Raw genomic sequence first — 14,500 nt, forward strand, 5'->3', positions numbered from 1 at the left:
AGCCTGGGCTATGGCCTCACAGAGAGCAGAACTGATTACATTTCTTCTTGATGTGGGTGGCAAACAGGTCTATAAGTGGAAAACTCCACCATTGGAACATGTGCCTCACAATGTCCGGTCAGAGAGAACACTTGTGGTGAGAGGAGAAGAAACTGCTGAGGCAATCCGCTAGCCAGTTCTGGGTTCCCTGGTCTTGACCCTTTGGGGATCCCAGTAGTGGTAGGGTGAGATGGTCCCTGGCCATTGTGAACACCTCAGGAGTTGACGGCATTGCAAACTGGCTGGTGCATTGTCTGCTCTGAGGTTGCTCCTCTGTAGGTGTCCAAGGAGCTTGCTGTGGAACCGGAGTTGTTGACACTTTATATTGTGATGCCAGGGGAGACGAGTGGTCCAGTGCAGATCTCGCTCTCTCCCTGTCTCCTTTGGTTTCAGCACCAGAGACCTGGACTTCTCTTGGTGCTTCTGGTGCTTCTACTTAGGCACCAGGGAGGGCGATCAGTGCCAAGACTCCCCGGTCGATGGATGAGTGCTTTGCACAGAAACTAAGGTGCTTGGTGCTGAGTTTGAGTGCGGTTCCAAAGCCTGTCTTAAGGCTGCTTCCATGAGGAGGACCTTCAGTCGAGCCTCTCAGTCCTTCTTGCTCCAGAGTCTGAAGTCCCTGCAGATTTGGCAGCAGTCTTTCCTCTGACAGGCACTTGAGACAGCTCAAGTTGGAGTTGCTGCAAGGCATAGGCTTACTGCAGGCAGCGCAGGGCCTAAAACCCGGCGACCAAGGCATGCCCCAGCACCGGGAAGGAAGACAACCCCGAAAATTAAGTGCAGAAGTGTCTGAGCTATTTAAAACCTAAAACTACTCTAATTACTAACCATAATAACTACTTACACTAAAATTAGTATGAAAAAACCACTAGGATTTTTCCCACAAACCATTGCCTAAGTAATGAAGGATTCAAGCCAACCGTCACAGGTGGTAAGAAGGAACTGAAGGGGAACAGGGCTGGCAGGGCCCTTTATACCGGTGCCATGTGCACACGGCACCAGAGGGCACTAGAGCAAACCCGATGGATATCAGTAGGGGAAAAATGGGGCGTGCACATACCTATGTGGGAATGGACATGTGCAAGCACTTGAAGAATAAATAGTGCACTCGGCCCATCAGAGGACTGCAGGTTACTGTCACTCTGGGTGGTATTTCCTGTGGTGCCTATTCTCCACAGTGGTCCCTGGACATGGCACTGCATGCTGTCCCAGTGGCACTCTGGGAACTTCAGCTGTCCCAGGTTCTGCAGACCTGGGTTCTGGTTCATGCATCCTTATACAAACTGCAATTGAAATACCTGAGATGTGATAGAAGTGAATGTTCTTTACATAAAGGAAAAAATATCAATATTAACTTAACATCCTAGGTCTGACCTAAACTGACAAAAGACAGGAAACCAAGAGACAAGGCTACCTACCCTGCTCTTAAAGGAAAATTGCCAAGCAAAGGTGAGAACTGAGGTATGCACAAATTTATGTAATGAATGCTCCCCCACCCCAATCCAATCTCTAGGGAGTATTCAGCACAGAAATAAATTTTATTTCTAAATATACATACTAACTACAGAAATAAATTTATTACCAAATAAATGTACTAAATTTTATACTAGCCATATTTAATACTAAATGTAAATAAATATATTACATTTAATACTAAATTTAAACAATTCCCCCCTCTGACGTCCACTGATATGCCCTGCTTTGCTGAAGATATTCCAGAAAGCATTAATTCATGCTTTTATTGAGCAGAGATGTAGAACACATGAGGTTAAAAACATCAATCAAACCATCTGACATCATGCATCCATAGCTTACAAATCTACTACAAATTCAGGAAATGAAGGTTACTAGAATTCTTCAAGAAGGATTCTGCATATTAACACTCTTGGGAAGTGCCAACCGGTGTAGTATGAACAGTGGAACTTGCTGGTAGTAATGCCTATTAAAGGCTCACGTGTCCCTCCTACAACCTATTAGTGTTCAAGCACATTTGGAGGGTATGGCTATAAAAGGGGGCATGTTGCCAGCTGCCCTCTCAGTTCCTTCCACTGCTAGGGCAGAGTATAACAGTATTACTTAATTAGGACTACAACAGAAGAGGGGAAGGTGGGCAGGGAGTGTGAATATGCTGAGTCCATCTTGAAGAACTCTGGTTACACATAAGTAACCTTCATTTCTTCTTTGAGTGTCCTCTGCATATTTCCATTCTTGGGATAGCTTGGCAAGCAGTTATTTCAAGAATGGATAGAGGGTTGCAGAGTCCTAATTAACAAGGTGTAGTGAAGCGGCCTGGCTCCCAGCCGCCCCAGAGAGGGACAAGCCCCTCCGGATGCCAAAGTGGGCGGAGCCACTGGAGCCTGCACCCGCCCCCCAGAGGTCAAGGTGCAGGATAGGAAGTATAAAAGCCCAACCCCAGGGCTCAGAAGCTGGCTGGAGAAGCCGGATGCTGGTGCTCTAGCTCCCGCTGGGGAGACTCCTGCTGCCTGTGACCGCCCCAAGGACTGGCCATACCCATGGAGGCCGGACGGCGACCAGACGCCGGAGAAGCCAGGAAGCCTACCGGTGAGAAGGGACCCAGAGGAGCTGCCCAGCTTGCTGCTTGCTGAGTACCCTGAGGAGCCCATGGTGCTTGATGCCGTGGAAGACGCCGACCAGACGCAGGTACTGCTGGAGGGGGAGGTTGGAAGTAGCCCGGAGGCAGTCGACTCTAGTCTGGCTGTGGCACACCCAGAGCTGATGTCAGTGTGTTGCGGCCAGAATCCCCACTGACATAGCAGCAGGTCGCCTGCCGCTGTCACGGCCCCGGGCTGGGACACAGTGGAGTGGGTGGGCCTGCGTCCCCCCTGCCACCCGACTCACGGGTGGCAGTCTCCCCCTCGCCCCGACGCTCAGGACCAGGAGCCTGGGTTTTGCTGCCCTGCCCTGACCCAGGGCCTGGCCTTACTATTGAACTCTGTGCTCAGCCCCTGCCTGAGGGTCTGAGCCCTGAACTGTTTGTTTGGTGCCCCGCCCTGACCCAGGGCCTGGGCTTGTTACTGAATTCTGTGCTCAGCCCCTGTTTGAGGTCCTGAGCTCCCGACCGAGCACTTGCAGCCTGCCCTTATCCTGGGCCGGGCCAGTCACAAAACTATTTGCTCAGCCCCTGCCTGAGGGCCTGAGCCCTTGACTGTTTCCTGCCCCACCAGGCTAACCCCCCCTGACTCACCAGACTTGTGTAGTGAGGTGGCCTTGCTCCCAGCCGCCCCAGAGGGGCGACCCCAACAGCACCTGCCTACACAAGGATTGAAGTACTGCTCTGCTAAATGGAGCATTAGGTCTGGCTGTCAAATCTAACACATGATGTTTAGTGAAAATGTGAATTGAATCCCAAGTGGCAGCTTTGCAATATTTTAATAAGGGGAACATGGCTAGCACATGTTGCAGATGTAGCAACCGCTCTTGTAAAGTGAGTCCTAATACCAGCAGAAGGAAAGAAGGAAGAAATGTTGTAAGACTCATCTAGACATTGACTAATCCATCTAGGCTAGGACTGGGCAGAAATAGCTTGACCCTTACAGTGTCCAGCATGGGAAATAAACAATTTTGGAGACGCACTAAAAGCCTTAGTCCTGCCCAGATAATATGATAAAACACTCTTTGTAGCTAAATAATGCAATCTGGATTCAACTTTATGTGCATGGGGTCAAGGCATGAAAACTGATAAATCAATATACTGAATAACATGAAAATCTGAACATATTTTAGGAAAAAATCTGAGGTGAGGTCTAAGAACCCCAAAGTCTTTTTGAAAAACGGTATAAGGAGGAAGATATTGCATTGCACATAATGCATTGCTGACCTTTTGTCCATGGCAACTTGAACCACTGAGTTGTGCACTTGTGGAAGGAATGACTTGAGAGCTAGGCACGGTTCAAACATATTTATGTGTAAATTTGAGTCTTGGTGATTCCAAATGACTCAAATAAATTATTGATACATGGTACGCATCCCATTTTGAAAAGTATCTGATGTAACTATTACAGTAGAAGATGGGAGTTCAACAAAACTCCTTTGAGAACATTTTCTGGTCTCAGCCACCACATTAGAGATATTTGGATATTTCTTGGAAGAGTGACTACCTTGAACATACTGTCCATAATGGGTTTGAAATTTCTTGATTCCCAGTATTGAAGTGTCTTCATTCTGAGCCTGGCGTATGGTGTCACATATATTATTGAGGCTATGAGGCCTAATAAAGTCAAGTATATCACTTTTTGAGAGAGCTCCTGAAGTAATCTCTGAATACTGGAATGCAACTTCATGATTGGAATGTTAAAATCAGTGGTTATAATCTATTTAGGAAGGATCCAGTGAGCAAAAACGGAGAGAGAGTGGCACTCTGCATCAAAAATGGCATAACCTGTTTCCAAGTCACTGATAACTCAGACAAAAATGATCATGAATGCTTGTGGATCAATGTCCTAACAGACTAAGGACAAGATAGGTACAAATAAGGTATTAGCTGATGTTTGATACAGGCCACAAAATCACACAAGGGAACAGGATGACCAGCTCCTTATGCATCTATCTATAATATGTGTGTGTGTGGTGGGAAGCTACATGATCATGGGGAAATTCAGATTGAATGACAGATGCTGGAGGTCTCATGCTGCCACTAATAAAACATCCCTGACTGTCTAAATATTATAGATGACAATTTTCTAACTCAAAATATTTTCCACCCAACATGGGGAACTTCTATATTAGACCTCATCTTGACATAAAGAGGAATTGATCACAGACCTAAAAATTAGTGATAGCTTAGGTTCAAGTGATCATGACTTGATCACATTTATAATGTGCAAACAGAATAAAGTCCAGACCAGTAATTAATATACACTTGGTGCTTTAAAAGGGCCAATTCCACTGACATTACAGGGAGCTTCTGGGTGCTCTGCAGTTTTAAAAATGAAGCCATTTAAGTGAGTTAAGATTAGAGTGACCATAGCGTGACCAGATGTCCTGATTTTATAGGGACAGTCCCGATTTTTGGGTCTTTTTCTTATATAGGCTCCTATTACCCCCACCCCGTCCCGATTTTTCACATTTGCTGTCTGGTCACCCTAGTTAAGATGGATTTGGGAGCCTAACTTTAGACACCCAGAATTTAAAAAAGAACCCAAGTGAAATAGATACAAATGTCCAGTTGATTTTCCATTGGACTTCTGCGTATCTATTTCACTTATATGCTTTTGAAAAATCCTGGCCATTTACTATCTAGGAATGGGACTTATGTGTCTACATACAGCTGTTGTATTCACTTACCCTCAGCCATTCCAGAAGTATTACTTATATTGAGTTTGTTGAATCGAATTAGACTTCTGACTGCAAGGGGAAGAAGAGATCTCAAGCCTCCTGTAAAAACCATCTCTTCATCCTTGAACAGAAGAATGCTACAATTACTATATTATAAACTTAAAAATACAGCAAATGCATTTTACTATTGCTTTAAAATCTAATGTGTCAGTTTCAAGGTTTGTGTTTCCTCTTAATGTTCTGCCATGTTTCCTCTCTATTTGCAATTCTCCGTCTCAAAACAAAATGCAAATCACAAACTCAAAGGGTTGATTCACTGATGGTTAGTGACTAAGCAGAGGCTGAATCTCCTAATGAATTAGCTACTGAGGTTTAGTTTATCAGTCTGGCTGAAATGTAAAATCTAGTTAGCTATAGGGAGTCAACATATAGACTTTATTCATTTTGGTAAGTGTTTAACTTCTGAAGTTTTTGGTTCCCAAAATCTTTTTGAGACTCACAAATTCACAGCTAGATTAGTCCATCGGATTTTGACGTGTAGAACTGATTTACTAACTGAAAATGCCTTTGTAGATTAGAAATTTAACTCTTTGATAATCAGAGAATATATTTTCTGAATATAATTGTAACCTTAATACTTCCCGTTCATATAGTATGATGGATACTCTTGGGTCAAGTTTTCTGTTGGGGAAATTTAGGCACAGAGATGTTTAAGTGACTCATCCAAGGTCATGTTACCTAACCCTGACCTTTTGTAGATGCAAGTTAACACCTTTTATTTTGATTTAGTTAATCAGAGTCTACCCTAAATTCCCCACTCAACCTCAACCTGCTAAGCAGACATAAAAGTTGTTAACTTGAATCTACATTAGGAAAACATTTAAGTATAGGTCAGGATAAGGTAATGTGTTAGCTAGCCTGACTTAACTTTGGACATTTGTCTTAGTCCAGACAAACCCCAGTGCAGCAATTTTTATTTTTAGCATGCTAGCTTGAACTCTGCTAGTGAGAGTCTGTGTACCCAGGCTTGAAGGCTCACTCCCAGCTGCAGTGTAGATGTACCCAAAGAGAGAGGAAACTAGAAGCCAAGACTCCTGGTTCCTAGCTCTCTGCTCTAACAACTAACCTATGCCACCTCAGGACTATGCTCAATTCCTTGTTAGTAAGAAAACACCCTCCAAGTAGTCAAATTACTTTACCATTGAAGTTATTTTTAATTCTGGAGAAGCCAGTATTGTTGATGTAATTCCTAAAGAAGCAATAATGGTTTTAAACATAGAAAATTCAGTGCTGTTCTTTTAAAAGTTCATGAGTTTCCACATGTTATGGGTTTCTAGAAAATGGTAACTTCTGTTAAAAATCTACAATGTTTTGTGTTATTACCATGACAATGCAAGATTCCAGTCCTAAGAGGTCATACATGAACCACTTTACTTTAATAATTTACATTTCTGAGCAACTTTATTATTAATTAACTTGCACTAAGAGAGCAGATGGGTTTTGATGGTGAAATTCTGATCTGATCTTGAGTCCAAATTTCAAAACCCCTCCCAAAGTTTGAGGTATTCTGAAGTGGGGTTTTGATTTGGTCCACTGTGAAATTCAGATCAAGTTTTGGGTCTGGATTTTGCACCCTGTACCTCATATGTTTATAATAGGTTGGCAGCCCAAAGGAAGGAAGGTCTGAATTTTTTTTCTTGTCTTTTAGGGATTCAAACAAACAAAAAATAACTCTGTCACAGCTCCTTTGCAGTTTATTCTGTCTTCTTTGATTTTATATATCTGACTGTGAACTGAATGGAAGGACGTTCCTCGTTATGTTTCTTTGTACAGCACTAAGCACACTGTCAAAAGGTACCCTCCCGGGCCTGATGAAAATGACTGAGTGAGTGAGGGTGGAAGGAGAGCAACAGAGGGCAGGGAGATGGAGTGAGTGGGGTGGGGCCTCGGAGAAGGGGTGGGGCAAGGGTGTTCTGTTTTGTGCAATTAGAAAATTGGCAACCTCAAGTTTGGATTTACAGACGTGAACCCCCTCCTGATGTTAGGCATTCAAGTTAGGCCAGTCCTTTTTCAAGAAAAACTGAGGAGCTGGTGGTGATGTGACTTACATTTTGCCCATAATGTGGGAAACCCAGGTTCAGATCCCAACTATGCCTAATATGAAGGACTTAAACCCAGGTCTTCCATTTCCCAGGTGAGTGCCCTAATCACTCAGCTCTGGGTGGATCAATACCTTCTGTTGAAGCTGTTCCACTTTGTATAAAATATTTAAATAGGCATTGGAGTAAGGGACTTGAACTCCTTCTAGATGTGTGCCCTAAACACTAGGCTATAGAGTCAATCTCTTGCTGGACCAGGCAATAGGTAGGGGAACCCTATGTAAGAATATAAATTAACATTAGATTTGTGCAAACTATGGTTTTAAATTGAGTTTGGATATTAGCATGAGCAATAGGCCAAAGCACATGACCAAAAAGAATGAGGTGATCAGAAAGAAGAGTTGTGTTAAACTTGAAATGAGCTTTTGAAATACCAGTGTTATTTAAGGTTTGGATTGAAGTAATAGCTGTTAATAGGGTCCCAGGTGCAGTAAATTGACTATATAAGAAACTGCTTCTTCTGGCCTTAGTTAAAGTTACGCAACTGGTAACAATGTCTTTTCTTTGTTAAAGGGTCAAAAGAGTAAACTCTTAAAAAAGTTCATTGCTAATACCTGCCTGACCAAGTTGGAACCAACTTCTTATGGGTCCCAACACCTCTGGGTCTAGCCCTTTTATAATATCTTGATCAAATGCTTATAAATGTATTACTATTTTGGATGTAGTAAATTGCTTAGTTAGGCTCTTTAGGTATGTTTAGAGCAATTTGTATAAATACCATCTGGCCTTTGATCTTAATAAAAGAATTTATGGTTGAGATATACCTATCTCATAGAATTGGAAAGGTTATTGAGTCCAGCCTCCTGCTTTCACTAGTGGGACCAAGTACTGATTTTGACCCAGATCCCCTTAAGTGGTCCCTTCAAGGATTGAACTCACAATGCTGGGTTTAGCAGGCCAATGCTTAAACCACTGAGCTATCCCTTAACCCCCTGTAGGTAAGATCCTGCGTAAATAATAATTCCAACTCCCACTGGGGCTTAAGTGTGAGTTAGGTATTCAGCTGCTTGGTGGTGCCAGGTCTGAGGAGGCTATGCATGTTCACAAGCAGAAATCTAGGTGCTACAGGGACTTTACCAGTGAAAACTTAAGTGCTTAGGAAATGTAGGTTAGGCAACAGTGAGCAGGGATTTTGAGAATCTAAATTAGGACTTAAGTGCCTGAGGTCCTCCTTCTGAATCCAACCCCAATTGGATTCACAAAAGCACCTAAGCAGGTTAGGTGCCTAATTCCCATTAAAATATAAAAAATCCTATGTATGAGATTGGGAGTGTTTAGCAGTCAGGGTTCTTGATATTAGGAAGTAATGGGAGAGTATTCTTATCTGAAGGAAGATTGATTAGCGACCTTCTTGTTATAAGAAAGACAGGAGGTCAGAGGAATTTAATCAGATGAAAATAAACATGTATGTGTATAGGCCTCTAGGGCTTGGTGCAGGGTTTAAATTTAAATCACTAGTCAGGACGACTCCATTTAATAATGGATTTCTACATAAAAGTGCATTTTTGTGGGTTGTTATAACCTTAATACATATTCTTCACAACTCATAGATGTAAGTTTCATTTTTAGAAGGTACACATTATACATTTGTAAAGGGATTTATTTTGAAAACTTTTCAGTTTAGTTTTACAGCTATATCAGAAAATGAATGATTGTTTGGTTATTTCATTTACCAAAGGTAATTGAAGCAGATATTTATGAAGTCATTGGGAGTTGAACTATCTCCAATTCAACAGATTAATCATTAATATTTGGAGGATTTTCTTACCGTGCTGTATTAGGAGGAGAACATCACCAGACAGGCATTTAAATTGTTTTATTTAACTAAAACAACAACGTTATGTATTCTGGATTTTTTTTCTTCAACAGCAAATATATAATATTTTAACAAAACCAGCATATGAATTTTTGAACTTAAACATTCAAGTTTTTTAAAATTAGGTTTGTTTTTCTTAAAGTTGTTTTTAACTAAAATAGTTAAATGAAATATTTAAAAAAAATTAAATTGACTGTCAGCCAGGTCAACATGAGAAACTTAAAATATTGGCTTCTGAAGCTAACTCAGTTGTCTTCACCTTCATTTTCCTGTTTTGTTCATAATCTGGAAAAGAAAAACAAGCTTTCCTGCTTTTTCAGGTCTCAAACGATTTCTCAATTTGGGACAAATTAGTCCAAAGGAAGAAAATATTTTTTCTACACCAGCAGAAGAAGCTACTGCTGTTAAAAGTGAGATTATCACTTCAACAGTCTCTGAATTCAAGTGCTTAAGTGGCTTCCACCAGTTCACTGGTGTGACTTTCTTTAAAACATCATCAGCAAACATATATTTCTTGAATGGTTTACCCTTAGCGCCGACGTTTATTATAGTTGGCATTATGGAGGGATGATTGCTGGATGTCCATATCATAGCCAACTCCTCTTCTTCAGCAGTTAAGGTTTGACTCTGGCACTGAGTATTGAGAATATTTACAAGAAAATGAGCTGGAGATAGTGTTTGTCCCATTCGTTTTTTAATGCTTGTAATTTAACTCTGTCATTGCATATTTCTCTTTTTAAGATCTCACTAAGTTCCTTCCAAATTTCAACAGCATTAGCAAAAAACCCGCTATTTCCCAGAATTTTGTTCCAGCCTATAGAAATAGGCTTCAGGGTACTCAGCATGTGTTCAACATTTCTCTTAAGCCCAATGTTGAGAACTTTGGCTGTGGCATTACCATCTATTTTTTCACAATTTTGTTCACAAACTGTCATCAGATTTAGTGCTCAAAACAGTCCACTACTGAGTTCCATCACATGTCTTGTGGGAGAATTAGCTTGGTTCCTCCCACTTTTTTCAAAGCAGCTGCTGCAAAGTGGTTGTTACGGAAGTATTTTGCAATTTCAACAACATTAGCCTTTATTTTTGGAACACTGAAGTCTTTGGCTAGGAGGTGCATCAAATGAGCACTACAACCATATATGATTAGCTTGGGACTCTCTTCTAAATAATTTCTTCTCATCTTGGATACATTTGCAGCATTGTGTGTGACCAAGCTGCATATTAGACATTTAATTTTTTTTTCAGTTCGTTATAGCTTTTACTGCTACTTGTAAGTATTTTTCTGTGTGTGCATTTCCTGATGTATCAATTGTTTCTGTAAGTAAGACATTGCCTTCTTCTGTTGTCACATAAGCACATACAACAGGATCATTGTGGACACTGCTCCACCTATCAAGACCCAGGTCATCAATTTTACCCTCTAGACCTTTTGCACACTGCTCAATTTCTCTTTCAGACACTTTATCCAGCAATTTGCCTGCGACATCTGCTCTGTTGGGTGGACTGTATCCTGGTCTTAATGACTGAACCATGTTAATGAAGCGTGGGTTCTCAATCATACGGAAAGGAGAGTTTGTTGTATAAACAAACTGAGCACTTTTTTCATCAATTATCTCTCTTTGTAATCTGCTGGTTCTTATCACAAATTTATCTATGGTTGTTTCTGGATGATGGAGATTTTTTTTTCTTTTTGCTACAGGTGATATACTGTGGCTAAGTGACATATATGATGTGACCGAAACATTATCATTGGCAGATAACTCTGAAACTAAAGAAAATAATGGTGATCTTGAAGGTGGATAGTCTTCAGAATCCTGTATGTTGAGGATGGATTCTCCTAAACAAAATAAATCAATGCAGTTATATAATAATTATTACCATACTGCTCATTTAGTATTACTCATTGCATTCACTGACACTCAGTACTACTTTAAAGGTGAAGTTGTAAACAGAAGATCTGCCTATTTCAGCTATTTATTTTCTATCACAACTGCATCTAAAATGATACTACCATAGAGTAACAACTATGTTTTTTGCTCAAACGAGAGAATTTAAGAATAATCCAGAAGGAAGATAGGCAGTCCTTAAGAAAGAAGTATGAAATAAAAAAAGATTACCAACCTGAATATCCTGCATGTTCAGACATGTTCCTTTCATCATCTTCAATGCAGCTTCCTCCTGAGAAGGAACACTTCTCATGATGTTGTTTCATTCGGGCAATCAGGACTTGCATTTCTTTCTTGCACTTCTTGCATTTTGCATGCATGCCTGTCTTACCCACAGGTAGAGGAACTTCATTAAAATATTTCCAAACTGGGTCCCTTCTACGGCCTGCTACCATTATAGGTTTTTCCTTCTGGTGAAAGAATGGGATGGGTAGATCTTAAACCAATGAAGACTACCCTCAGAAAGCCCTCAAGACTTCTGGAATATGCTGCTCAAACAATTTCCTTTTTGTTTCTACTGCCTGTCCCTCCCTTCTCACATTTATCTCCAGATTTCTCCTTGTCCAGATCTAATCCGCCTCCAACAATCTTTTATTCATTGAACTTTCTGAAATTTGCACTTTTAGAGAGTGGTAAGGGATTGACTCTATGTACACAAATTTGCAGAGGGACAATAGAGTCTGTTATTTCTTACCTCTATATATTATTTATTTAAAACCATTTTTGCTGTTAAGAAGCATGTTATCTCTGGAGACACAAATCCACAGTTCGAGAACTGCAAAACTAAGCATCTCTGATGGTATCTTCTAGACTGAGCACTGAGTCCCATTGGATACATAGAAAGATTAACCTAAATAATCTATGCAGAAGCCCCTGGAACCCCATAAAACTGGGTCCCTAATCCATGAACTATGGGAACTCATTTAGAAAACTTTTCTTAAACATTACAGGAATATATTGTCTTATACTATAGAATTAGAATTTATAATCCCTATCTCATCATGAAATATCTTTGAGCTATAATGTATCTTAATTAAAACTATCTTTAGATAGGTTTTTCCTCAAAGAGCATTTTATTAAAAAAATCCGATTTAAATAAAAAAAATCTGATTATTTTTATTTAAAAAATAAATCATTGATTTTTATCCACCCTGGCTTGGTGTGATTCTCAGGTCGTCTGACTGGGAAATAGGAGGAGGAAGGCTTGTCGAAAGAAAGATACAACTTTTTTTATTATAAACCATTTTAAAAGTTCATAGTGACTAATGGCTTTCAAACTCAGTTCATACTATGTGTGGGGTGGTCAAATACTAATGCCTGGGTTTCAGTATAAAACCTGTAGAAATATACTCTTGCTGTTTATTTGGTTTTGCTTGCTAAATGTAGAACAGTAACACAGAACTTTGCTTTATAAGGCGAGTTTTGAACCTAGAAAATCCCTCAAACTACAGTCATATGCACTACCATCAAACCCCAGATGGACCCACAAAAGCAGCTGGGAACTCGTGAAGAGCAAGGCATTAGTTCTCTGTTAATAATACATCAAAGTTCACTCAGGCAGATGTCAGAAAGTTTAGGTGTTTCTCTTCAAAGTTTTAGAAATATTTAAGCAAACATGTAACTTTTCCTCTCTAAGGACTAGAATGGATGGCATGACGAGTTTCCTGAAGTTTGCTCACTAAACATAAAAATTGTTAGATTGGCAGGATGTATATAAAGAGATTAGCCTCTCTTTCTCTGTCCCCCTTCCAGTCAAATATAGTACTAGCTTTTTCAGGTATCAGGAAGATCAAATTAACTATAGGTATTTTGAGTGTAGCCAACTTCACTCTGGAAAATATTGTACAAAATGTTCCATTCACTCTGAAAAAGTAAACTGTACTATACCCAGTATTTCATTTTGGACGCTAGGAAAAATACTTCATATTCAGTGGCAGACTGTGTTAAAGTGAGCTGTTCTCAGTTGCAACGGAATTACTCCAGAATTATATTAGTACAACAGATCACAATTTTGCCCCAAATGAACAGCTTCTTATATTTCAAGATATAATATATACCATATGGAATAGATTAAAAATTTGACCTAAAGTATGATTTATATGTTTTTCTAATCTAATCTAGTATACAAGGGGACACAAATCAGTGTGCTGAAAAAATATGAATAGGGTTGTCTAGGGAGTAGTTTGTGTGTATATTTAAAATTAAACAGTGACTAGTTGAAAATATTAACAAGAAAATACACTTACAGTTTATATACACTGTGTAGGAATGACACGTCTGAAATGGTTTCCTTAAAAGAAGAGAGAAATTGGTGTACTTCAGTGTTTCATGTCCTGTTTCTAGTTGACATGCATTCCCAACAGAAACACCACCACAACTGGGTTTCCCACTGGCAGTCTCAGTAAGAAAGTCAAGCGTGGATATGAAGATTGTCCTATCCCTTCACTAAGGGAGAGATAGCTCAGTGGTTTGAACATTGGCCTGCTAAACCCAGGGTTATGAATTCAATCCTTGACGTGGCCACTTAGGGATGTGGGGCAAAAACCAGTACTTAGTCCTGCCTATTGAAGGCAGGGGGCTGGACTCAATGACCCTTCTCTTCCAGTTCTAGGAGATATGTATATCTCCATTTAAAAAAAAATCCTCTTGCTCTTAGAGTTGGGCCCTGCAGGTTTTCATCAAGGCATATTAATAAGAAGCTCTTTGAGGGCAGAGACCGTCTTTCTGTTCTGTCTCTGTACACCAGAGGTGGGCAAACTACGGCCGACGGGCCACATCTGGCCTGTGGGACCATCCTGCCTGGCCCCCAAGCTCCTGGCCTGGGAGGCTATCCCTGGCTCCTCCTCCGCAGCCTCAGCTTGCTTGCTCTGCCACCGGTGCAATGCTTTAGGCAGCGGGCCTGTGAGCTCCTGGGGCAGCGCAGCTGCAGAGCCTGGTCTCTGTGCTGCATGGTGGTAGTGGTGGTGTGGCCCGGCTCAAGCCAGGTGGCGTGGCTGTAGCGCTGCCAGCCACTGGTGCTCCAGACAGCGCGGTAAGGGGGCAGGGAGGGTTGGATAGAGGGCAGGGAGAATAGGGTGGTGGTCAGGCGGCGATAGGGGTCGGGGTGGGAACAGGGGGTTGAATGGGGGTAAGGGTACCAGGGGGCAGTCAGGAAGGAGTGGGGGGTTGGATGGGGCAGTCAGGGGACAGGGAGAAGGGGTGGTTGGATGGGGCAGGGATCCCAGGAGGGGCTGTCAGGAATG

General features: G+C 41.2%; 1 protein-coding gene across 15 annotated transcripts in view; it reads right to left on the bottom strand.

The window, feature by feature from the left end:
* DGLUCY (D-glutamate cyclase) overlaps positions 1 to 14,500 on the bottom strand; it is a 97,868-nt gene that overhangs the window by 60,449 nt on the left and 22,919 nt on the right. For 5 of the 15 annotated variants that reach the window (XR_005597530.1, XM_039534356.1, XM_039534353.1 and 2 more), the window contains 3 exons: positions 13,505 to 13,548; positions 11,434 to 11,580; positions 5,344 to 5,455 (listed from right to left, as the gene is read on the bottom strand). The exons of 1 other annotated variant lie outside the window; for it this stretch is intronic. Coding sequence is in view for 13 of the 14 variants with exons in the window: in XM_039534356.1 (XP_039390290.1) it covers positions 5,344 to 5,455; positions 11,434 to 11,511 (190 nt within the window). In the remaining variant the exon portion in view is untranslated. The remainder of the gene's footprint in view (positions 1 to 5,343; positions 5,456 to 11,433; positions 11,581 to 13,504; positions 13,549 to 14,500) is intronic. 9 more of the 15 variants (XM_039534363.1, XM_039534360.1, XM_039534364.1 and 6 more) reach the window with 3 other exon arrangements.

This window comes from Mauremys reevesii, linkage group 4 (assembly GCF_016161935.1).
Source record: "Mauremys reevesii isolate NIE-2019 linkage group 4, ASM1616193v1, whole genome shotgun sequence".
Lineage (NCBI taxonomy): Eukaryota > Metazoa > Chordata > Testudines > Geoemydidae > Mauremys > Mauremys reevesii.